Source organism: Talaromyces stipitatus, genomic scaffold (genome assembly GCF_000003125.1).
Source record: "Talaromyces stipitatus ATCC 10500 scf_1105507295523 genomic scaffold, whole genome shotgun sequence".
Classification (NCBI taxonomy): domain Eukaryota; kingdom Fungi; phylum Ascomycota; class Eurotiomycetes; order Eurotiales; family Trichocomaceae; genus Talaromyces; species Talaromyces stipitatus.
The window spans coordinates 3,576,370-3,599,804 of NW_002990113.1; the positions used below are offsets into that span (position 1 = coordinate 3,576,370).

The window sequence follows — 23,435 nt, forward strand, 5'->3', positions numbered from 1 at the left end:
ATATTGATCTTGACTGACTTCTTTTTGCTCGGCCTTTTGCGGCTCTGGGCTGGGACAGGAGGCTCCCCTGAAGGATCCTTATATGACTCTTGTGGTAGCTTCGGCTATACTCTGTTGGGATTTTGCTCTCCGATTTTTCAAATGCTCGATCCCGTCGCTCCATATTTCTCTGATGCGCAGGATTGACGGCCCTATCCCTCTGCAGTATCTCTCGTGGCACAGGAACATAGTCCATAGTCATGATTGATCTTTTAATGAGATGTCCTTCGGCCAATGCAACATTTTCCTAGCGCAATCCGGTAGTACGCCGTACTTTGCAAACCACATCCTTCCTCAAATAATGGCATGCTTTCCCATATCTATAATGAGGAACGGAGCATCCGACCGTCGTCTCCCATCCACGATTAGATGAAGACAATGGCGTGCGTGATCGGTGAAGCTTCCTTCCTATCGTATCCTCTTATAGCACAATCCAGTTCCATCCGGTGTGTCCTTACTTGAAGGAATTCGCTTAATAATATGGCGAAGTGGATATCCATAAACGCTAATCCGTTTGCTCCAGTGTCAGTAAGTGCTTTGGCAGAAATTGAGTGTGTATTCTTGGCTACTTGGACGGATATAGTGAGACTATCCTTCTCTCGTCCAATCAACTGACTAAGATCAATACCACACAAACTGACTTCGATCGAGTCTAGGTGGGAGGCTTTCCCTAGGCTGAGGCGTATGCTGCTTCATCTACCTTCTCTAGTTCCTTCAATTCGGTCGAACGGTTAGGGGTATTCGGACAATCCTTTCCAATGTGACCAAGCATCTTGCATTTGAAGCACTTGCCTTCCTTTATTAGCAAGGCACGAGCCTTTTTGGTGAGACGGTTGCCGCTATGGTATTGCGAGTTATTATTCAAAGGACTAGCAGCGGTTGTTATGGGTATCGAGGCACGAGTCGATAGTAACGGGGTTGTTCCATGTGGATTGGCCGCACGGCCCTTCACACGATCCTCGTTCAAGGATATCTGCTCGAGACGGTTTGCTGTAAGGCTGCATGCTTTAACGAAGTCGGGCCATCCTTTCTCTCGGTTATTGCGTTTGGCGATCATTGCCCTCTGCATCTCAAAGCTGAGCTTTTGGTACAATTCTTCTTTCTATCAATCATAATCAAGTTCAGCTTCTTGAGCAAGGCAGGAGGAATCGGATAAAAAGCCCTGGAATCCAGTGTCCTTTTTCATCTGAAGGCTGCGGAACTTAATCTTCGCTTTATTGACTTGGTTGGGTCTAGGAAATTATCCTTGAGGGATTCAAACATGTCTTCAACGTCTCCACATAGATGAGGATGACTAGGTCAGAGTCGCGGAATCAAGTGCTCTGCAGCCCTTCCTTCACACATGCACTTCACAAAAGCAATACGATCTTCTAGGTCAGGAAAGTGGTCCACGTTGGTCTTCATAGACTAACACATGTCGATCAGCCACGATTCAAAAATTAGGTCTTTGTCGTTAGACAATTTCTTAAGATCTGGCAACTCTCCCTCATCAGCAGGGGGTCCTAACCATGACAGACGCCAGACGGAGAACTGGATGAAGGAGATGAGGCAAATGGAGCAGTGGTAGAAACAGGTGGTGGACCAGCAGCCTATTTCGTTTTCCTAGATTTGGATAGCTCTGAAGCCATTTTTCATATCCGATAATGGTGATGCCGAACTCTAGCAAGATCAGCGAGCTTCTTGCGAGCTTTCAGAAAAGGAAATAGAGCACACGTCGACAACGATGCGGATCACTTGAAGACATCCACCATATTGAACTCAGTAATATGCCCAAAGGCCGGGCACGAATCAGTATTGCTGACGTTTGAGACACTGTAAGTTGGAGTCGAGGGTGAAATAGAAATCGACCACTTCACGATTTTGTCAATGAAATGTCTTCCCAGTCATTGGAAGCATCTAGCTTGCATGCATGGAGTTCTGTAATCCATTGAACTCCTTGACGATCCCAAGATATTGTCTCATTATTGATAAAAGAAGATCATACCGGTTGCGTAAGAAACCCTCCTTGAATTTCTTTTCCATTCTTCTTGATCAAGAGAACTAGCTCTTTGATATTTCACAGTATTCAGAAGTTCCTTCTTTGTTGGATTCAAAGCCTGGTTCTCATTGCGTTTTTCCCGTTCGAGTTGTGCGTAGACAACTCCAACAATTTCTCGATGCTCTCTATCGAGTGGAAGCGAAAAAACTTTTCGATTGCAAGAATACTATACCGTGGAGTTTAAGGCACTGCTAAGTCATGCCATCATAAAGAATGCTGAAGTATCGGAATGGACTTTGGATCATAGAGAAGACAATTCTGTTGAATTTCTATCCTGTACCACAGCTGTGTAAAGGCACAATTGGATTCTTGGCATCTTTTTGCTTCGACAATGATTGAAATGCTTGACGGCGTCAACTAGCTCAAAAAGTAGCCTCAAGGGAACATCGACACAAGATCATATGGCCTGTCAGTATGACTGCTAGATCATGCAATTCCTCCTGTGTGATGTAGACCATGGAGCTTACAGCTCATTGGATTTTGCAGTGTCATTCGCATGTCCAATTTCTTGAATATTTTTCACCTTTCCACAGAGTCCTGAAGCTTGGCGTTTTGTGGCATGTTGTATCAAGTATCGAACATGATCGATTTCATACACTGGATGTTGGAATTTGCTCACAGGACGTCTTCTGGCTTACTCCGCCGTTCCTTGCCTATCGACTCACGGTTTTTCCCTCAACAACCCTAGTTTGTTTAGGTAGCCCAGACGCCCCTAGTTGGACATATTGGGTTCAGGATAATAATAATAATACTTGTATGCTTCATACCATACCATAACGATCTTTTGTGAATCTGAAGGTAGTTAGTATCATTGAAGCAGATGGTCCAATTCAAAGTAGCCTTTACCTCTGATGTAGTATTGACGTAAAACACATAAACTAACCTACCTCATACAAGATTTCCGCTCAAACGGGATGTCTGGTAAGGATCATTGATTCAGTTGACACGGGTGAGTCCCTTGATTTATAGGCTGTGTCCATTCACGGCTTCTTGAAGAACTGTTTCATCGAACCCAAACTGCAAAGCCGTAAATCGTCTGCCAAACCCACCAGGATGCTGTTCTGTAGATTCCATGATGACTGTCTAGTAAATGGCTGCAAAGGTTCGTAACGGTTGGAGGCTGTTTCACTCACTTACCACAAAGTGCCTCAGTGATATCGATCTCACGGTCTTCGTACCTTGGCTCATTCTAGGGCCGTAAATGACACCCTCTTCATATGTATTCATGTTGTAGGCTATCTGTAGGCTATCGTAGGGTATTGTAGTGGATTGTAGTCAAAAAGTACAACCGCCAGGTGAAAATCTGCGGTTGTAGGAGGGTGAGGAAAACGCGGCATCAATAAGGTAGCCTCTTTGGCGATGTTACCCTCGGTGTACGCTGAGAAAGGAGGTTACGCACGGGGCTTCGAATCCCCAGGTATTGTGCTTGCCCAGGTATTAGTCACAAAGATCGATTGCGACTTGGGAGGTAGTTGGTTCAACTCGTCCTCGATGGAATCTCGCTTTATTTCGTCGATTTCTGGGGATGCGTTCTCGGCTCAACCTGGATGTACGTATTACAGGTATCCGTCGAAAGGTATAAGACAGTCCTTCTGACTGTTGACACTCTATAAGCCCACGATTGTTCCTGATCCATTGTTGACATGAGCATTGCTTTGATGTCTTTGGTCACTAGGAGTGAGACGTTAGCTAACAATCTGAGCCAAGTAAGAAGTGGTACGTACATGGTAGGCGGTAGACTGTCATATAACAGACTCGCTCTGTGTTCTGAACATCCACATGGTCCGCTATTCCTATTAGCTAATGTCAACAGTCAGTTTCTGGGGGGCCTCGTACACCAAGACATCGTTGGTTGAACGATAATATTCATTGGCGTGGTTCAGTTGGTCATGATTGTAAACGTAATTTTGGAGGTATAAAACGGGTAGGATGATCAGAGGAGACGAAATTGGTATATAAAATTCTCAAAACCCCAATTTGAGGATGTTGATGTATAATGAAGAAGAAGAAGAAGAAGAAGAATAAGAAGAGGGAGAACACGCTGAAGGGGGCAAACGATGGGTATTTATACGGTTACCTATGGCCTGCCATCATCTCAACCTGATTGTTCAGCCCTTGTCATCGATACCATGTCGGAGCCTTAAAGGGAACAATTCTTTGTATCGTTTGCCATGAGGCTTATTATTTGTTAGTCTTGTCTTCTTTGTTAGGTGTGGTCCTTCATTTCTCTCTGTCCCGGGCACTGTTCACCGGTCCCGATTGAGATATCTCATTCGTCGTCCTCACGTTTGCCCAATCTCGAGGAGTCCACCGTGCTCCAAGAAAGTAATAATTCCCGGACAAACAAGCAATATGCTTAATTCCGTCCATGGTGTTCTAGTCATGCCAGTTTCGTGAACATCCAGCGTGACTCCTAATTCGGTCTGCGAACCTACTGCCCTCCATGGTCCCATTGCAAGATCGAGGTACGTATATCCCGTAAATGCAGATGAGCCAGAGTCGATCAAGTCAGGTTCGATAGTCCAGACGTAAATTAGAAGAATGTATGTGAAATGCTATCCCTTCGCTTGTGCATGTATTCTTCAGGGAAAAGGGGTGGACTTAGTGTACATGTGTTCTTGGCGCAAGATTCAACTATACCATCGCTCAATAATCCAGTTAACCAAATTAACCCAGGTTGCACTGTTCTGGGGGCACAATGTTTCATAATTCCGTATTAATCGGGACTTGCGCAATCGATTCCATGACAATCCCATGCAATAGTTGATACACAATAGGGAATATTCTGGAGCTTCATCCCACATTCTCATTGAGCTTCATGAATTGCAGTTCAATTCCAGAGACAATGCCGTAGGCTGTAGTCTCTGTTGCATCGCTTGGACCAAGTGACACGCTTTTTTGATGCGCGCCTACCATGTAGGTAACGGCCTGAGCTGGACCCTGGTATGTATCAGTGGTCCTCTCGGACATTGATGTCAAAGGCCAAATGCCACTCTTGTAGCATACCACCAGATCGGCATTTCCGGTAATGACAGATTCACCATTAGGTGACTGGGCGATGATAGGGTAATCACCTGTTACATACATCTTCCTTTCGGTGAATGCTTCGTGGGCTTCAATGAATCAGAAGAGGGATGTTCGAGCATCTCTTGCAATAGGTGCTCTTGAAAGAAATTGCGATTAGCTTTGTGAGTCATGACATGTTGAAAGAATGTAAAGTGCCAAAGGGACGACATACCAGTAGCTTCTGAAATCCTCATGTCGGATAGGTCTGTTGGACTCTCCCAATGATAGAAATCGAGATTCAGCAGCAAAGCCGCGTCTTGGATGCCAGAAAGACTAGAGGTTTCAATATGTGTTCCAATTGATGCGGCTCGAAGCTCGAGAGGAATGTTGCTTGATTCGAGGAAAATACGCTGCCAGGTCTCACGGGAGAGACCATCCGAGCTTGGTGCAGTCACACTAAGAATTTCACGGAGGTCGGATGAGGAGATAGATATGAGGACGGTTTATTTATTGACTTGTACCGCAGAAATAGGATGTGGACAGAGAGACTTCAAGAGGTGGTAGTTGATGATGGACGAACAGGGGGTATTGAAGGATGGAGAGGGACAAAGATGGGAGAAAGAAAGAGTCCGAATTTGGAAGACGCCCAAACATAGTCGAGGTCATATGAAATGGCTGCCTGAACCTTCAGGAGGTTTGTTGGTATAAGTACAATTTCTCCCCTTCTTATTCTGAATTCTTCCTTCTCTCCTCATAGCTCTCATAAGTGTAGTATCTGTTCTTTTCATCACGTGGACTATGATGATGTATCGTCTATTTTAGAAGATGTTTTGATATGGTGACTGGACGCTTAGGGAGGATCAGAAGCTATGTCGCGAAGCTCTTTGCGATTGAAATCTGAGTCCATATTTGATGCAATGATGTTGGCTATAGGTAGCTGTGATCGTTGCCTGCAGTGCTTGGGATTCGGATTGACGAGTTTTATCTGTTTGTAACAATAGATGCAGAAGATGAGGTGAGATATATCCTGAATCATGTCACGAGATAGCAAAGTTGTTCCTGAATAAGATAAAAATAAAACTCAGCGATCATCCATGCTGATTGAGCAACAGCCAATCAGATGGCAAATATGTAATATAGACCTCGTATTCTAGGCTGCCACTGCCCAGTATCCTTGCTTATTTCAGGGAATATCCCTGGTCGTCGCCTGGGCAGACCCTCAATCAATACCGCCTTCAAGTCAAAGAACAAACTTTTGAAATAGCCAAAAGCCAAAACACTCCATCAAAATGCGCATTTCCGAATCCTCGTTCTTCACCTTCGCAAGCTTTCTCTTCGGCGCAATATCTACAGGATTTGGAATCAACAGCTTCCTCCGTCCAAATCATGCTCTGAGCTTCTTTCACTTCGATGACCTACGAACATCCGGCGACCAGCAACTCGTCGATTACCTGATGTTCATCTACGGCGCACGAGACATCTTCATGGGCGTGACAGTATGGCTAACGCTCTATTTCGGTACGAGAAAGGCCCTGGGAGCGGTGACGATTGCCTCCGGTGCAGTAGCTGTTGTGGATGGTTTTGTATGCAAGTTGCACGGGATCGGCGAGTGGGATCATTGGGGGTATTCGCCTATGATCATCGTGACTGGATTGGTGTTAATGGGGGTTCTGGACTGGTAATTCCAGTCTCGATGTGAATCAACAGACGTCTTCATGATGTTTGATTGAAAGTTGACTTGTAGACATTGATGTTGATGGATCATGGAGATGGAGATGGTCCAATATCAAAAAGAGAGGTGCTTACACTAAGCCATAATAGTACTAGAGCCATACATAGTAGATCCGATTTCGGAGCTATTCTCTAATGCCGACAGCCAATCAGAAGCCATGTAAATTAAATCAAAGCAGTAAATTTGCTGGGGTAAAACCTCGCGTTTTCCTCTTCTCTCCACGCGTGGAGAAGGTGACAGTCATTGCCATATATTCATATATTGTATGGTTCGTTCAGTATCAATTGCTTTCTAAGAGAACTCCCCTATATCTTCGCCCCAGCCAAAACAATTCAGTCCGGGATTGTCCCGTGAGTCACGATGGTGAGGCAGTTGGTCTGGCAGCGGGCAGTGGCCACTCACAAGGTTAGTAAATCGCCAGACTGTCGAGAGATTCTTCAAATTAATATTGTTGAACAGGTATCATGTCTTACTCCTACCTATCGACGAACCCTTGCGACAGCTGCGTCCAGCTCTCGCATGCCCCCATACCCGAAGATCCTCCGAAACTTCGAAGAAGTGCGCCGCGTCCTAGGTTCCCAGCGCGCACTCACACTAGCCGAAAAGATCTTGTATTCTCATTTAGATAACGTGGAGGAATCGCTACTCTCCAGCACCAACAATGGCCGTGATATTCGCGGGCAAGCAAACCTCAAACTCAAGCCGGACCGTGTCGCCATGCAAGATGCTTCAGCACAAATGGCGTTGTTACAATTCATGTCCTGCGGATTACCGTCTACCGCGGTCCCAGCTAGTATTCACTGTGATCATATGATTGTCGGAGAACGAGGCGCGGATACCGATTTACCTGCCTCGATTCAGGGAAATAAGGAAGTCTTTGATTTCTTAGAATCAGCTGCTAAGCGATATGGAATTGAGTTTTGGCCTCCTGGTGCTGGTATCATCCATCAAAATGTTTTGGAAAACTACTCAGCTCCCGGTTTGATGATGCTTGGTACCGATAGTCATACCCCCAATGCGGGAGGCTTGGGGGCTATTGCTATCGGTGTCGGCGGTGCTGATGCAGTTGATGCTTTGGTTGACGCACCGTGGGAATTGAAGGCCCCTAAGATCCTGGGAGTCCGGCTCGAAGGTCGTCTAAGCGGATGGACTTCTCCCAAGGATATTATCCTACATCTTGCCGGTAAACTTACGGTTCGTGGTGGCACGGGCTTCGTTATTGAATATCACGGACCTGGTGTCGATACCCTCAGCTGTACTGGAATGGCGACTATTTGTAACATGGGTGCTGAAGTTGGTGCTACAACGTCACTCTTCCCTTTCTCTCCTAACCACGTTCCATATCTCGAAGCCACCAATCGTGCTGCTGTCGCTGCGGCAGCAGCGGAGATTGCAGCTGCTGGGTCTCAGAGTTTACTCAGAGCTGATAGCAAAGCTGAATATGATCAATTGATTACCATCGATCTGGCCACCCTTGAGCCGCATATCAACGGACCCTTCACGCCAGACTTGTCCGTTCCGCTTTCAAAGTTTGCCGAAACAGTGAAGGAGAATAAATGGCCTGAAACATTCGGTGCTGGACTTATTGGTAGCTGCACAAACAGCTCATACGAGGATATGACCCGTGCGGAGGACTTGGTCAAGCAAGCGTCTGCAGCCGGCTTGAAACCCAGAGCTGATTTCTTCGTTACCCCCGGTAGCGAGCAAATCCGCGCCACTCTCGAGCGGGATCAGACGTTGTCTACTTTCTCTGCTGCCGGCGGCACCGTACTAGCCAATGCATGCGGTCCTTGCATTGGTCAATGGAAACGAACGGACGGAGTTGCAAAGGGCGAGGACAACGCTATCCTGACTTCGTACAACCGTAACTTCCCAGGCCGTAACGATGGAAACCGACGAACCATGAATTTCTTGGCATCCCCAGATATTGTTACCGCAATGAGCTATTCAGGAAGCACTACATTTAACCCCATGACCGACTCGATTCCTACACCTGACGGCGGCTCATTCCGTTTCCAACCCCCTGTTGGCCATAGTTTACCCAGTGCTGGTTTTGAGGAAGGAAACCCAGCTTTCCAACCTAGTGCTGCCGTGCCTGATCCTTCAGTTGAAGTGGTTGTTTCGCCTACTTCGGACCGATTGGCCATTTTGGAGCCCTTTGCGCCGTTCCCATCTCGCGAGCTTACAGGTCTCAAGGTTCTTTACAAAGTTAAGGGTCAATGTACTACAGATACTATTTCCGCCGCAGGACCATGGCTCAAGTACAAGGGCCATCTCCCCAACATCTCCGCAAACACATTGATTGGAGCCGTAAACGCCGAAACTGGAGAGACCAACGTCGCCTACGACGAGTCTGGTAACCACCACTCCATTCCAGAGCTGGCTGAACAATGGAAATCCCAGGGTAGTGAATGGTTAGTCGTTGCCGAAGACAACTACGGAGAAGGCAGTGCCCGTGAACACGCCGCACTCCAACCTCGCTACCTCGGTGGACGTATCATTGTGGCCAAAAGCTTTGCGCGTATCCACGAAACCAACTTGAAGAAACAAGGTGTCGTACCTCTTACTTTCGCCGATCGAGCAGACTATGATCGCATCGGTGCATGCGACCAAGTCGATACGGTGGGGTTGTATGATTTGTTGAAGGCCGGTGGTCAGGGCGAAGTTAGTCTTAGAGTCACCAAGCATAAGACGGGGGATACGTTCACTATTCCGGTCAAACATACACTCAGTAAGGATCAGTGTGGATTTATTCTTGCTGGAAGTGCGTTGAACTTGTTAGCCAAGAGGGGGCAATAGTCCAACTTGATAAAAGCGATTCGCATTGATGTATTTGTCTTGATACGGTGTTTGGCGATATTGATTATATATACAGCCTGGGTCTATTATACCCAATAAAATATCATTTTTTATTTCACGAGATCCAACATGACGAGTGTTAAAATGTAACTATACAAAAGCCCCACATTGGTGTTGATGCTAGCCCCATGACTAAATTGATATCTTCATGTGGGGAGACATCTCCAACTGCTTACAACATCATGCCTACGAAAGACCCCGCATCATTTGTCATACTTTCATAGAACAATGTATATAGCTCAGATCCTGAAAATTGACCTTTTATCAGCTTCCAAATACTTGAACATTCACCACCAGTAGCCTAACCTCTGCCAATTCTAACAATGTCCCAAGCGACAATCCGACCAGCCTTCGCCGGCCGCCATGAACCCCGAATCTCATACGGCGCTCCATTCCCAGAAGCAACCGCCAGCCAAGCCGAGAGTTATTTCCATGCCTCGAAAGTATACGTGATATGTTCCGGATCCCTGTCCCGCAACACCGATGCTCTGGATAGGCTCAAGCGTGCCCTGGGGAGCAAGTTTGCAGGCGTCCGGATTGGTATGAAGCCGCATACATTGTGGTCTGAGGTTGTGGAGATAATCAATGATGCGAAGAGTGTTGGGGCTGATTTGTTGGTCACTCTTGGAGCGGGGAGTTTGACCGATGCTGCGAAGATTGTTTCTTTTGTACGTCTTCATCTCATTTTGAGAGGAATAGTGAAAAGTGTTGACGAGGTAACAGGCCCTCGCAAACGACGTCACTACATTCGACGGTCTATACAGTCTTACCACAAACGTAAACAAAGACAGCAACGAACCCGCCGGAAAGAAAAGTGCAATTAAGGGTTCAGTGATACCCATTATCAGCATCCCAACATCCCTATCTGCAGGCGAATACTCCGATTTCGCAGGCGGCACAAACGACAAGACGCATCGCAAACACAGTTTCCAAAAGCCTCTCCGCGGCCCACGGTTGATCATCCTCGATCCGGAGTTGACTGCTACAACACCGGACTCTATCTGGTTGAGTACCGGTATCCGTGCAGTTGATCATTGCGTAGAGACTCTTTGTTCAACTGTGTCTTATGAAGAGACGGATGAATTGGCGCAAAAGGGGCTGGGGATGCTGGTGCCGGGATTGTTGAGGAGTAAGCATGACAAAAAGGATTATGAGGCGCGGTTGAATTGTCAGTTGGGTTCTGTGGATGCTATGGCTGCTTGTACGCATCCGGAAAGGGTGGTTGAGTTGGGTGCTAGTCATGGGATAGGTCATCAGGTATTCCTTCTCCTTTTCTTTTCCTTTCTTTTGGAAATTTTATAGAAGACTAATAGATATAGCTTGGTCCCCTTGGAGTCGGCCACGGTGAGACAAGTTGTATTCTGCTCCCAGCCGTATGCAAATACAACGCCTCCAAAAGCGCAAACAATAACCGACAAGCACGCGTTTTGAAGTTTCTACTTGACCAACCGACCGTCCAGGAAGTCGTCAAGAAGTACAACATCAACCCTGAATCAGCAGATCTTGGAGATGTCCTAGACGGCATCATCCGCGAATTGGGTATGCCCCGGTCCCTCAAGGATGTAGGGGTTGGCCGTGATCAGCTCGACAAGTTGGCGGAACACAGTCTAGAAGATAGATGGTGCAAGACTAATCCAGTCCCATTGGAGGAGAAAGGACAGGTTTTGGAGATTTTGGAGATGGTTGTTGAATAGACCATCGAAGAGCTTAAACTATAGTAGAACCATATAAATGTACATTTTTGTCAGTCTATGTACCTAAGTAGAAGTCTTAATATACCAAGCCACAGTATCCTTCAAAGTCAACAACTCCGGATTCCCAATAACATCATTATCCCTCTTCTCATACAAAGTCCCACCTTCAGCCCAAATTCGACGCAAGGTATAAATAGCCGCATCAGGACGACCAGTTTCCCAAGCAGTCTTTTCGAATTCCTTCACTCCGTCAATGGACGTCTCGTGAACGGTCCATCCACCGCCAGTTTGTCGCTCAAATTCGGCTTGGATTTCGGCTGGCGTGACAGTGTAGGAATTGACTTTGAGAGCTTTGTTGAAGGATGCGGATGGATGGCGGAGGGCGGCGAGGACGAGGTCGCCAGTGCTATTTCATCCATTAGTATCATCTTTCAGAACTGCTACTCAGAAAAGGGAAGGGAGGACATACTCCTTCATAGTCGTAAAACTAATCTTATTATCCTTCTCCAGTAAATAGGCTGTCTTGGATTTGACATCCCAACTGCCAGCCTGCGGATATCCTGCTGGTCCCTTGAAATACATCTCCGGATACGGACCCGTTACGACGTAGGTGTACTTAAGGCCACTTTTCTTGATTCCATCATCTTCTTCAATATAAGCTCTAATCTTGAGTTTCGCCTGATGAGTAGGCTCGCTAGCTGATGAAGGGCCGTATTTAATATCTGTGCCGTATTCAGAAGGGAAAATCCATTTAACAGATGAGCCAGGGGAGGCGGCGAGTTTGATGAGTTGGATTTGAGGTAGGAGGGCGCCTCGGCCTAGGGCGAAGATTACTGTGTCGATTCCTTCCATTGTCTTGAGTTAGTCGAGATAGTACTAAGTAGAGAGGGAATGAGTACCCTTGTAAGCATTCACAACATTCGTCTCGTTGTTGATATCACCAATAATGATTTCAACGTTCTTCGATTTGAGTTCTTCAATGAACTTTTCCTTGTCACTGCCTGCTGCCGGAGCACTAGTTAAAATAGCGATGCGATCAAACTCGGATCTTGCAGAGACGATTGATTGAGTGATGAATCGGCCAATGTTCCCTGTTGCGCCGATTATGAGGATATTGCGCGGTTTGAAGTCTGCCATTGCTCCAGGCCAATTGGTTTTGTAGTCACTGGGCATATGCACGTACTGCTTTGAGGCAATGAAAAAAGAGGAAGGAAGCAACAGAAGACGAGGTGGTACTTATGCAGATACCTTTGATCATCACTTCATCTTCCCCCGCACCTAAAACGGTTGATTATCAATCAGGTCTATACCCGAATATATTGAACGTTAACTTTTTAAGTCAGATACATTACTAATCCGTAGAGAAATATGAGACAGAGATGCTTTTGAGTGGAGATTATTTGATTAATGTCTTAAAGATTCGTATCGTGATATTAATAAGAAGCATTTCGGCATTCGACATTTTGTACATATACGAATTGGCGTCCTGTGATTGGTCAATTCTCGGGGTTTGGTGGTCAGGTAGAAGACGTCAATTTGTCAGCATGAGAGGACATGTTTAGTCGAATAACAAAATTGTCGTTATTATTGCTTGAGTTAATCAGGGACTGTCAAAAAATCGTCTCGGTGTGTTGTTCTGGCGATCTGTTCATGTCTGAATGGTTCACCCAAAGTTGGCCTTGAGATTAGGGCTAAGTCTAAACAAGCCCTCAATTCAGGATGTCTAAGCAAATATTCAGCCATTAGCTCACACCCATCAATTCTTGGTAGTAGCGGACAGGATTTACTTTTAACTCCCCAGATTGATCACGCTATCTCCTAGGACTCAAAATCTAAGAAGCAGGAGCCAGCCCTGTGGAGCCGTGCTGTGACATTTCTCCCAAGGTTTGCAAAGGCATGTACCCTATCGAACTGATAATCGAATACCTAAACTCTTAACAAAGAAGCCCTGTAAACACGTCAAAACACGTACCGGCAAAATCAACCGAGAATTTAATTGGCCGTAGACCTCCATTTTGTCGAGCCGAAGCTGACTTTGACCACCCGTGAAATCGACCAGTCAAAATATTTCCGCATCCGGAAAGTCTTACTGTAATTGGATATCTAGACTTTGCGGTCATCGATCTAGATTTCCCTTTGCGATTTTCTTTTTACTTTGGTCACTCGATTTGGTCATTTCACTTATAGAAGATTTTGAATGTGGCATTTTCTCTGTCTTGAAACTCTGCTGTACGAACTTGACGTTCGAAAATTCTCCATCGAAACCTTGGGATCTATCCTCGGCAAATCTCCCTTTTTCCAAGAAGTAGGAAAAATCTCCTTATACCTCGCCTGGCCCTCTTCGCACGAGCCTCGAAAAGAGAATCTTGGTAAAGGGTTCGGCTGAATCGTACTTTTGTCAAAGGTGACATCTATGCCTCCACCTGTACCTTCTAGGTAAAGCGAAATATGAGCAAAGAATGACCTGGAAGTCTTTTGCCACGACGAGATATCACCTTCCTGTTTAAATATATCGGTGCCGAGTTGATTGATTTATATTTTACGTAAGGTAGGTATATCCATTCAATTTTTGTTTTCCGTCCTATATCAACAAGTTCCATCAATATCATTTTGCAGTCTTTCGATACCAACGTCCTTAAAATGTCGTTGCTGATTTGATCACTATTGCCAGAAGGCTGAAGGAACGGCAATACAGCCATTGTTCTTATAATACGATAAATGCGTGCATCCGGTAGCACCTCATCAGTGGACTCTACTCAAATGCAGCGCGAGCCCTCCTTTCCTTCTCCATTAGTCAGTCATGGATATTACGCATGATTCTAGACAACAAACAAACTCAAATAATGGATTGAATGCACATCAAACCAAAAGTCTCATCTCTATATGGGTACTATTCGCCCCGTCGAGCGTAGTCATGATCCTTCGACTTATCTCTCAATTCGGGATTCTGCGTGTTGTTCGAGCGGATGATATTTTGATGATTATAGCATGGGTAGTCCCCCCATTCTAATACAATAGCTGTGCCCTTTTGACCTGTGGTCTGATAATGCCTAGATCTTCCAAACAGTCAAAACAACCACATCCACAATCTCCCTATACTGGGGCTTCGACAGGCACAACGCCGAACTTTCCAGTCGACAGGCCTTCGTGAACATGATGCGATTCCAAATGTGTTCCATGATCTTTGGCACTTTGTGCACAATCTTCGGTCGAACCTCATTCGCCGTGTTCTTGCTATATTTCATTCGACGCATTTCGCGGCCTAGGACGTACCTGATTTGGAGTCTAATTGTACTACAGGTGATTGTCAATGTGTTTTTTCTTGTTTATAATCTCGTGAAATGTGCGCCGGATGATATGAATTCTAGGGGTGTTTGGGAGGCGGGAGTGTGTTGGACGTCGGGTTCGGCGTTGGTGGTGCAATATGTTCAAGGGGGTAGGTTATCAATCTTTTATATATAAAACACGATACTAATGTTTAATATCTAGCCATTAATGCAGCGACAAATCTCTGCCTTACATTCCTCGCCTTAGGTTTAGTTCTGCAAATACGTGTCCCAAGATACAACCAAGTCAGCCTTGGAATCGTTCTTTCTCTAAGCCTAATGTAAGTTCTACTACCTCAGCGAACCAATGAATCACAATTTGACAGTCTCAGCGCTACGATTGCTCAAGTCCTTGCTACCATCGCGGTGAGTCGGTTCGCAAGTGATGATTCCGATCTTGCATGTGAGTATACTACAACACAATTCACATTTTGCCGCTAACAAGTCAAAGATCGACTCAATACATGGATCTATTGGTTTTCGTAAGTATCAATCAAATACCTAACATTTGTTCTTCTTGTCGCTAACAAAATAAGAAAGAATTGAAGACGCCGTTATCATAATCACAGCCTCAATACCCAAGATCAGACCCGTGCTCTTGGTAGCATATAAACGCCTCCGAAGACATCGACTATGGAACAAACTCACCTCCAGCGATCGATTGAAGTTTTTCACGAGGCGTCATGACAGAAACAACGGAGCAGGTCACATTTCCATCCGCAGCCATCGTGTTTCCACAGATGACCATGAAGAATCGTCTATACTCCATCGACTCAGAAAGCCAAATACATGCAGCAGCATATACAGCAGAAAATCCAAACCCACCACACATCACAGCAGTCGTCAAAACAATCATGAATCATTCGAGCAATCCTCCTCTTCACAGAAAACAAAACACCACCGTCGACATCTCAGCAGTACCAGCGGGGCCACAAAATCCAGTCTCGGCTCTCACCCCCTTTCACGCTTCACAACAGCAACCACCGGCGTCGACAGTATCGATTTCAGTAATGCCGATACTAATCCTTCTGCTCCTTTCTGCCCATCTGGTCTGGCGAATGATTTTTGGCCTATTTCATCGCCACAACTTACATGTCAAACTGTTATTTCTGCTGGTGATGATCCACCTCCACCACCGTCGCCATTCGCGTCGTTTTTACTACCTCAACTACCGCCTACAGCTGTAACTCCATCGAATTCCCTTACACCAACGAATGGAAGCGGTCGATCGTCACGGAATAGTCGTCGGGAATGTAGTCGTGCCGCTGCAGAAAGCGGATTCACGACTACAAATTCATCTATCATCTTCCTACCAGTCAACAATATAGCCGGACCATACCCAATCCTACAAACGAATCATTTCAGCATTGAATACGAGGATGAGAATGATAGTAATCAGCAACAGCAGCAGGATTTGGCCTTGATATGGGCCGATGCTCAACTCGCTGATATTGCTACTACCTCGAGCAGGAGGTATAATGAGGATGATGCCGAGGCTTTGCAGTTGCATGATGTGGGTTGCATATTAAATGAATCGAGGTTGAATCAGCCTTGATTATGATTGAGCAATATCTGCATGGACCTGGGGTTGTACAGTTATCCTGGGGTGTAGGTATGCCATTGTACATATTTGTATATACTTATGATCTTAGATTGAGATCTGTCTCAGTCATGTAAAAGGTAGAGAAGCCCGATCTTCGACAAGAATTAACAATCTTAAAAGAGTTGTCCTATTAACAGGCATAAACATCACACCGTAGAAATTCAAGCTGAAAAGAAAATGGCATTGGGGGAATGTTAAAACCATCTGTATAAACTAACTAATTTCCTGGTGAAGAGAATTACACATAAGAGATTTCATCATGACAAGAGAGCAAAGACATCAAAAGGCCACCCGCTCTACTGGAAATACTTCCTCACGGTTTCCTGATTATCTGGATTGACACCAGCCAAGATCGCCTCTGCGTTTATGCCTGTTGCTTGTACTAATCTTTTTGCGGCATCGGCGACCCTCTTGGCTGTTTCGCCTTGGAGGGTCTCGTTGTCGAGGGCTTGAACTATATATCCGAATGCCTTGTCTGCGTTGGAGAGGACGGCGGGGTTTTGTCTATTTTCTCGTTAGTTTACGATCAAAGGGTTGGGATAGGTGGTGAAGAACTTACTGGTCAATCAGTTCGGCGAGGAAAGAGTAGGCATATGGAGCAGCCTCTTCATCGTTTGTGATTGGCAATGTGTTAAGCCAGTTGGCAACAATCTCCTGTGGATTTTGCACCTTTTCGTTATTGAATCGTAGGATCTTTGCGATACTGGCCGAAGCATTTTCAGTCGCAAATACATGCTCTTCCGTTCTTGCGTGAGGGTGCTGCGTGACCTGGAACAGACTGGGGATACTAGCAGCAACAAACTCGGCGAAAGCTGGACCTCCCTTTTGAGCAGCAATACCGACACCGTACGAAGCGGCTTGTCTGTTGGGACCGTTGGAGTCTTGTAAGCCGTTAATTAGAGGCTGTAAGATGTGATCCTTGAAAGCCCAAGAATCCGGGCCGCAGAATTCAAGTACATCGTCCATAATGCAGGTTGCCCATTGACGTTGTGTTGGATCGCTGCTGCTGATGAATGCATCGTAAATGAGCATCAGGCGCTGCCACGACGGCAAGAAACTAGATCCCTGGTTCTTGAAGATGGCATGGAAGGCTTTGTTCATATCGCTCAGAAGAGCCTGGTCATCTTCAATAGCATAGGCGATCGACATATTCTCCTCGTCGTTGTCCTCAGCTTCAGCCTCCTCTTGAGCACGTTCCTTGACTCGGGTCTGATAATCTTCCAGAGACGATTGGACGGAATCAATAAATGCTTGCATATGCTCCTGAGTCAAACAATTCTTGCCAACCACCTCGACTGATTCGTAAAAGCACTGGAACATCTCAGCAAGGGTATCAATGGCAGGTTCGGCGCTGAGAACTTCGATAATCTTTCCAGCCACGTTGTTCCAGAGTCCGGCAAATCCGGGGGATTGGACTCCGTGAGCCTTCTTGTAAGCATTGAGCAGGTGGGGAATCAACTTGGCGGAGGACACGCGCACAGGATCGTGAAAGAAGAAGGCAAGTCCAGGAACTGCAACCTTCTCTAAACATTCAGCGACGTAGGGCTCAAATGATCCTTCTAGGACTTGAGCGTAGACGGCGAGAAGCTCAATGGCGGTGTTCTTGTCTTCCAAAAGACTCGTCCTGATACCAATGAGCTTGCCCTTCAACGGAATAAGTTCCCATCCTTCATCTTGTTCAACCATCTCAGCCTGTTCATCATCTTCCAACAATTGGATATCGGCCTTGGCGGCAGCAAGGGTAAGAAGAGGTGGGACAACAGCACTCTGGAAAGGTACAAAGTCTTGGCCAAGAACACGGCACATACGACCCCAGCAGTGAAGCAAGTATTGGGATTGTGGATCGTCGGCATCCGTGATGCTTTGCTGAATTGCTCCAAGAAGGTTGACCAGGTTGATTGCGTCCTGACCCATCTTTTCCTTTCCAACAGCTAGCGCAATCAAAGTAGCACACTCCATAGCCTTCGCACGTAATAGACGGTACTCCTTGGACTGCTCCTCCTGCAGAACTTTGAAAAGCAAAGGCATAAGTGTTTCATAGTATTGGGTGAACGCTGCCTCTGCCGAGTCTGCGATAGTAGCAATGGTGGAAAGAGCTTGTTCCTGGACGAATCGCTTGTCGGTGCGCAGAAGCTGAAGGAGGTGTTGAAGTAAATCGCCGAGATAGGGCTCGAGGATACTCTTTTCGGCCTCTTCACAGAAGTTGACCAAGGCAGCCGCAGCATGAGCCTGGACACGTGGTTCTTGCGAGTCGAGGACAGGAATAATATTGTTCAAAACCACAGCATGATACTTCTCTTGCATAATGCCGGCGAAGTCGGTGCTCATCTGACCAAGAGCATTGCATCCTGCGTACCTGACACGTGGATGAGGATCTTGAAGAGCGGGGACGACAAGAGCGAGAACATGGTCGAGCTCGCTGATCATTAGGTCACGACAGCCCTCAGAGATCGCAGAGATAGCCATAAGCGCAGCGTGCCGATCTCTCCAAGCGGAAGACGACATCATGCGAGGAATCCAAGCGAAAGTAGCGGGAAGGACGATATCGCCGCCAAGCTTGTTTGCCAATCGATCCATCGTCTGCTCACCAGCGACATGGTTCAAGTCACTTTCCTCGAGTTCAAGCTAATTGGGATTACTCATTAGCTCAAGCCAAAAGGATCAAATTGGCTCAACAACTCACATCTTCCGTAGCACCCCATTCGCGGGCATCGTCATCGTCAGCACCAACGTCCGTCATCAAACTGAGGCATTGAGTAACCATATCCGTAGCATAATTTGGGTCCTTCTTGCACATATTCGGGGAATATTCAGCAAATGTTGCCAAGAGCTCCAGCGCATTCTGTCGGACGAGATCGCTAAGTTCCTTATCGGCGATAACGCTTATGCTGAATTTTACAAGGTTGTTGAAGAGATTCTTGAACATTTTCGGGGAATACTCGGCTAATTCGACAAGGGAAAGGAAAGCCTTTGAAAGTTCTTCTTCTTCGTCCGCTTCTTTGAGGGGAGGAAGGATATTCAAAAGATCCGGAGCTAGGCTGAAAAAACCGGCGTGTTGTTTTTTTGGTATAGAGCGGAAGAGGGCAGAGAAAGCCTCCATTGCCGCGAGTCGCACCTATACACCGTAAGCACTGGATTCTTGTTACTGGCAAGCTGACGTACTGCAACATGATCATCTTTGAACCCCCTGCTAAAAACATTCAAAACCGCCTCTTGATGTTGTTTCTCAATGATGCTTGGTGTTGTAGAAAAGATTCGGAATGCAGCTTCGCGTAAGCCCGCTTCGGAAGACTGGCTAGCCTGGAACAATACTCCTAAAAGTTCGGGCCATGAGTCGCCTAGCTCTCGTTTCGTCAGCCGTTGCGCAATTTTCTTTCCAGGCTTCAACACGTACCGTTGTCTGTGTATTGGCGTGCGATCTCCGCAATAGCATCTCCAATCTTATTCCGGACGTCGGGTAGTGTCTCGCTGCTTAGGCAGCCAACAAGCTTCTCACGAATTGCGACGCGTTGCTCAGGACTCAAGTTAGAGAAACACTCCTTGGTCTCACCAGTACGCGGGTCTTTAGTGTTTCTGGTAGCTATTCGTCGAAACAGGACCGCGGCGAAAGATCGTGTCTGTATAGAAACCACTCGTCAGATACAAATCCGAGTCAAGGAAAAAAGGTGGCTGAACTCACTGCGGCATCTTCTGCTCCCTGAAGCTGCTCTGCTAGACCCATAAGAAGCACATCTGGCCGATTCTGGACCCATTCATTGTTGAGCTGTTCCTCTGCCTGTGCTCGTACAGTGTTGTCGGGGGTGGTCAAGGCCGCCAGAAGCTGCGAAAGAGCAGCATGGATTTCAGGCGCGAGTAAGGACATCCTGAAAGCTATATTCGGTCAGATCAGAGCATATAAAAGGAAATATGATATATGCAAATCAAAAATCCAACAAAAAAAACAAATTTTTCACACAATATTGCCTTTGTTGCTGTGTAGTTGATTTCTTTGGATGTTGTTGTTATTGAAAGCGGGGATATTTTTGCATACTTTTTGATCCTTAAATTATTTTTTTTCTCCGAGTCGAGATGAAGTCGAGGTGTAGCTGGACATTCAATAAGATTGTGTGAATGAGTTCAAATTAGCCCAGGTGCAGCATCTGCATCTCAGCCCAAAAGACAACCTTTTTTGTCTTTGTTGTGACTCAAAACAAGAAAGATGTGACTGTCTGGGGGGGTTTGGAGGTGAGGGCGTGTCTGAAGTGGGATGAATGAAGGTGAATGAAATTCCACCCGCCTTCTCGGAATGAGCCAACACAACACACGCAGTTTGTTTTGGCTCTGCGGTCCGCTCCACACTAAGTCTGATTGGGCTTAATTCGGTCTTAGCATGCTACTTGTATGAAAAGTAGTTCCTTTTACAATTGACCAGTCAACTATTTTACTCTCAAAATGCAGGAATTATATAGGATGAATGCCTTGAAATATGTGCATTTGCTCAATGATAATTATAGAACACCAGTTAAAAATAGAAGAGATGCATGCGATATTAATTAAGGCTACAAAAACAGACAAGGCAACAGTCCCTTGAAAAGAAAATATCTATACAGATCTTTCGAACAGAAACTACAATCATCTACTGCTTGCCCGGCTAAGGATGAAGACTCCGGCAATTACAGCGGCAAGAGTGACAATAGCACCAGGCAGCAAAAGATCGTTGGGTACTCCGGCAATAAGTTGTTCTTCTGGAAGACGTTGAGGGATCTGCTGCTTTGACGCTCTTGTTGATCGACTGTACTTTTCTTCGTCTTCTTCTTCGTCTTCCTCAATGTGTTTAGGAGCACGCTCTTTGAGGACGGACTCGGGAGGGGTAGGCGGCTTCGATAGAACTGGTTGAGGTTCGACGGTGGTAGGAATTGGTGGCTGAGAAGGATCATGGATGAACAAATCAACCTTCTCATGATGAAGTTTTCGTGCCTGGTGAACAGCATCTGAAAGATCTTGATCGGTGGTAATAGAAACGGTGTCTCCCTCATTGTCAAGATAACTCAAAGCAAATCCTGTACTGCTAAGTTTCCCCTCTTCGACCGATGGTACACCACCAACAGCTTCCGACTCTTGACCCAGTTTAGCAACGACACTTGCAACAAGCGCAGAGAGACCCTCCGAGATGATAACATTCACACGGTGCACACGGCCGCTAGGCGCTTTGAATTTGAATGCGAAGGGGGTGTTGACATCGTCGACGTGGTGATCCAGAAGTTCCGAATGCATATCATCACCATGATGTGAAGCTGACTCGTTGGGAAGTACACTATCACCGCGATCAAACCCAGGCTTGGACGGGTCGGGGCTGAGTACGGACCGGTGAGGAGTATGGGGGCGATGACTGCCACCGCCAGAGACCATAGAATCGGATTCATGGTCCATGGACAACCAGAACTTGTTCCAAGCTGGGCCCTCGTCGTCACCAGTGTTCATAGAGTTGATCTAAGCCGTCAGCATAAGAATCAGTTGTTACATGATTTCAAGAACAAACCTGCTCAAGTGTGGCATATGTCAATTTCAACACATCGACCATGCCGACAATCTCGCCAGCTTCATTCATGACAGGCAAGTTGAGATAATGTCCATCTGTTCTGATTATTAGTCAATTGAACTTCAATTGCTCGCAAAATACATACCGTGCATCTTGCGCAGAGCAGCTTGGATGCTCATATCGGTGGGCGCAAAGTCCGGGTGAGGAGTCATCACGCGAACCACACTGCAAGTCGCAGGGTCCAGACCTGGAGCAATGACACGCAAAACAACATCCTTGCTAGTAAAGATACCGGTGATAGAGCCCTGATCTTGGACAAGAAGAGCGGTTGTATGGTGCTCCTTCATCAAGGCCGCAGCCTCCTTGACTGAGGTTCGGACCGATACAGTAGTTGGAGGCATGCCATCCAAGACCGATTCGAGGGTAGGACCGGACATCTTTTGACGGAGAGCTTCGACGTATTGAATGATTTGTTGCGGCTGGCTGGACCCAAGTTCTGACTGTACACCCTCCAATGCATCATAGAGCTTCCTAGACGAGCTGTACGCACGCTCTAGCTTCTCCATGGCGTCGTAAAAGCATTTAGTGATATCCAAAATACCTGAGATATCCTGATTCTCGTCCATCACAGGCAGGTGGCGGAAACCCTTCCGGACCATGAGGTCGAGAGCATCAGTAGCACTGGTATCAGTGCGGGCGCATAGAGGATTCTTAGTCATGATCTCAGCAATTGTCACCTCTCTGGCTTTCAAGCCCGCTCCAACAACACGGAATGCAAGATCCTTGGCAGTGAAGATCCCGGCAATCCGGTCATCATCGTCGGTGACCAAAACGCAGTCTTCTCGTTTCGCAGCCATTAACTGTGCGGCCTCGGACACGGTGGTGTTGGGCTTGATCTGCAGAGCCTGACTGGGTTTCAAAGCCAATACGGTTCCGGGAGGAGCTTTGCGATTGTGACGAGGGCGTTGTACGTGATGACGCTTCTTATTGAGGTCTGCCTCCATTTTCCTACGAATAGCCTAGATAAAAGATGATCAGCATGAGAACAGCAGACTGCCATGTGCAATTACGTACCTCATCTCGTTTCGATTGATTCTGTCTCTGCCTGCTCGCAGCAGTAGCAGAACTTCCTACATCGCTCTGACTTATAGCCGACTCAGGTTTGGGACGAGGGATATGAGAACCAGGACTGCTATTGTAGTCAAAGTCGGGCATCTTGCCTCGGCCAATTGTTTTGTTCGGGGTGCCTCGATACGTGCCGGCGGCAGACATCTTGTCAAAGTAGTATTGAACGAGCACCCAGAGAGGAGATGGTTATATTAAGAGTATATATGTAATAAGAGACGGAATTATACCAACAAGGAGACGGGACGAGAAGCGTTGCATGTTCCAAAGGGAAAGAAAGATAAACAACCATCCCGGGAGGAAGCCGTGGGTCGGGGTGGCACGGGGTTCCAAATTCCAGCGAGCTAGCATACCGCTAAGCCGGGAGAGGTTTAGCTCGTACTGACGCGGTGAATGTGCCCCACTCCTGCAAAAAGCTCCTGATGTTTATGCCTCAGGCAGTTAATATTAGTCTCAGATCCCGTGACACCGCCCTCGCTTAGCTCCCACAAACGG

At 46.5% G+C, this 23,435-nt stretch overlaps 9 protein-coding genes across 9 annotated transcripts, besides 1 other annotated feature; 4 read left to right on the forward strand and 5 right to left on the reverse strand.

Moving 5' to 3' along the window:
* Nucleotides 1-404: 404 nt before the first annotated feature.
* TSTA_072400 (uncharacterized protein) lies at nucleotides 405-1,108 on the reverse strand (the record flags this gene model as incomplete). Its single annotated transcript, XM_002341193.1, has 2 exons — nucleotides 405-650; nucleotides 740-1,108. 2 exons carry the CDS (start codon nucleotides 1,106-1,108, stop codon nucleotides 405-407), a joined length of 615 nt encoding a protein of 204 aa, XP_002341234.1.
* A 2,967-nt stretch (nucleotides 1,109-4,075) lies between these two features.
* Nucleotides 4,076-4,114: a microsatellite.
* A 756-nt stretch (nucleotides 4,115-4,870) lies between these two features.
* On the reverse strand, nucleotides 4,871-5,337 carry TSTA_072410 (uncharacterized protein; the record flags this gene model as incomplete). Its single annotated transcript, XM_002341194.1, has 2 exons — nucleotides 4,871-5,190; nucleotides 5,316-5,337. 2 exons carry the CDS (start codon nucleotides 5,335-5,337, stop codon nucleotides 4,871-4,873), a joined length of 342 nt encoding a protein of 113 aa, XP_002341235.1.
* Nucleotides 5,338-6,372: 1,035 nt separating this feature from the next.
* Nucleotides 6,373-6,765, forward strand: TSTA_072420 (integral membrane protein, putative; the record flags this gene model as incomplete). The annotated part of the gene is made up of 2 exons (XM_002341195.1): nucleotides 6,373-6,579; nucleotides 6,613-6,765. The coding sequence occupies 2 exons, from the start codon at nucleotides 6,373-6,375 to the stop codon at nucleotides 6,763-6,765; spliced, it is 360 nt and encodes a 119-aa protein (XP_002341236.1).
* A 410-nt stretch (nucleotides 6,766-7,175) lies between these two features.
* Nucleotides 7,176-9,730, forward strand: TSTA_072430 (aconitate hydratase, mitochondrial; the record flags this gene model as incomplete). Its single annotated transcript, XM_002341196.1, has 2 exons — nucleotides 7,176-7,220; nucleotides 7,275-9,730. 2 exons carry the CDS (start codon nucleotides 7,176-7,178, stop codon nucleotides 9,612-9,614), a joined length of 2,385 nt encoding a protein of 794 aa, XP_002341237.1. The 3' UTR covers nucleotides 9,615-9,730.
* Nucleotides 9,731-9,995: 265 nt separating this feature from the next.
* Nucleotides 9,996-11,689, forward strand: TSTA_072440 (Fe-containing alcohol dehydrogenase, putative; the record flags this gene model as incomplete). The annotated part of the gene is made up of 3 exons (XM_002341197.1): nucleotides 9,996-10,342; nucleotides 10,398-10,931; nucleotides 10,994-11,689. Coding segments are annotated over 3 exons (1,256 nt in total), but the record flags the coding sequence as incomplete, so codon positions are not given.
* Nucleotides 11,432-12,562, reverse strand: TSTA_072450 (isoflavone reductase family protein; the record flags this gene model as incomplete). The annotated part of the gene is made up of 3 exons (XM_002341198.1): nucleotides 12,268-12,562; nucleotides 11,838-12,213; nucleotides 11,432-11,774 (listed from the first exon to the last, which is right to left on the reverse strand). The coding sequence occupies exons 1-3, from the start codon at nucleotides 12,539-12,541 to the stop codon at nucleotides 11,432-11,434; spliced, it is 993 nt and encodes a 330-aa protein (XP_002341239.1). The 5' UTR covers nucleotides 12,542-12,562.
* A 2,439-nt stretch (nucleotides 12,563-15,001) lies between these two features.
* Nucleotides 15,002-16,249, forward strand: TSTA_072460 (uncharacterized protein; the record flags this gene model as incomplete). The annotated part of the gene is made up of 2 exons (XM_002341199.1): nucleotides 15,002-15,060; nucleotides 15,235-16,249. 2 exons carry the CDS (start codon nucleotides 15,002-15,004, stop codon nucleotides 16,247-16,249), a joined length of 1,074 nt encoding a protein of 357 aa, XP_002341240.1.
* A 160-nt stretch (nucleotides 16,250-16,409) lies between these two features.
* TSTA_072470 (importin beta-3 subunit, putative) lies at nucleotides 16,410-20,545 on the reverse strand. The gene is made up of 7 exons (XM_002341200.1): nucleotides 20,328-20,545; nucleotides 19,977-20,167; nucleotides 19,692-19,914; nucleotides 19,460-19,635; nucleotides 18,981-19,412; nucleotides 16,857-18,922; nucleotides 16,410-16,801 (listed from the first exon to the last, which is right to left on the reverse strand). The coding sequence occupies exons 2-7, from the start codon at nucleotides 20,157-20,159 to the stop codon at nucleotides 16,594-16,596; spliced, it is 3,288 nt and encodes a 1,095-aa protein (XP_002341241.1). The 5' UTR covers nucleotides 20,160-20,167; nucleotides 20,328-20,545; the 3' UTR covers nucleotides 16,410-16,593.
* A 271-nt stretch (nucleotides 20,546-20,816) lies between these two features.
* On the reverse strand, nucleotides 20,817-23,148 carry TSTA_072480 (CBS/PB1 domain-containing protein). The gene is made up of 4 exons (XM_002341201.1): nucleotides 22,890-23,148; nucleotides 21,961-22,834; nucleotides 21,816-21,910; nucleotides 20,817-21,766 (listed from the first exon to the last, which is right to left on the reverse strand). Exons 1-4 carry the CDS (start codon nucleotides 23,085-23,087, stop codon nucleotides 20,909-20,911), a joined length of 2,025 nt encoding a protein of 674 aa, XP_002341242.1. The 5' UTR covers nucleotides 23,088-23,148; the 3' UTR covers nucleotides 20,817-20,908.
* Nucleotides 23,149-23,435: the final 287 nt, after the last annotated feature.

What these genes read in the sequence shown, in the direction of transcription:
- TSTA_072470 (XM_002341200.1), bottom strand. Translation starts at nt 20,159, where the DNA reads ATGTCCTTACTCGCGCCTGAAATCCATGCTGCTCTTTCGCAGCTTCTG. An exon ending in AGGGAGCAGAAGATGCCGCA is followed by an intron (nt 19,915 to 19,976) that starts GTGAGTTCAGCC and finishes GTTTCTATACAG; the next exon opens with ACACGATCTTTCGCCGCGGT. An exon ending in CTCGCCGAACTGATTGACCA is followed by an intron (nt 16,802 to 16,856) that starts GTAAGTTCTTCA and finishes ACGAGAAAATAG; the next exon opens with ACAAAACCCCGCCGTCCTCT.
- TSTA_072480 (XM_002341201.1), bottom strand. Translation starts at nt 23,087, where the DNA reads ATGTCTGCCGCCGGCACGTATCGAGGCACCCCGAACAAAACAATTGGC. An exon ending in ATCAATCGAAACGAGATGAG is followed by an intron (nt 22,835 to 22,889) that starts GTACGTAATTGC and finishes TCTTTTATCTAG; the next exon opens with GCTATTCGTAGGAAAATGGA. An exon ending in TGCTCTGCGCAAGATGCACG is followed by an intron (nt 21,911 to 21,960) that starts GTATGTATTTTG and finishes TAATCAGAACAG; the next exon opens with ATGGACATTATCTCAACTTG.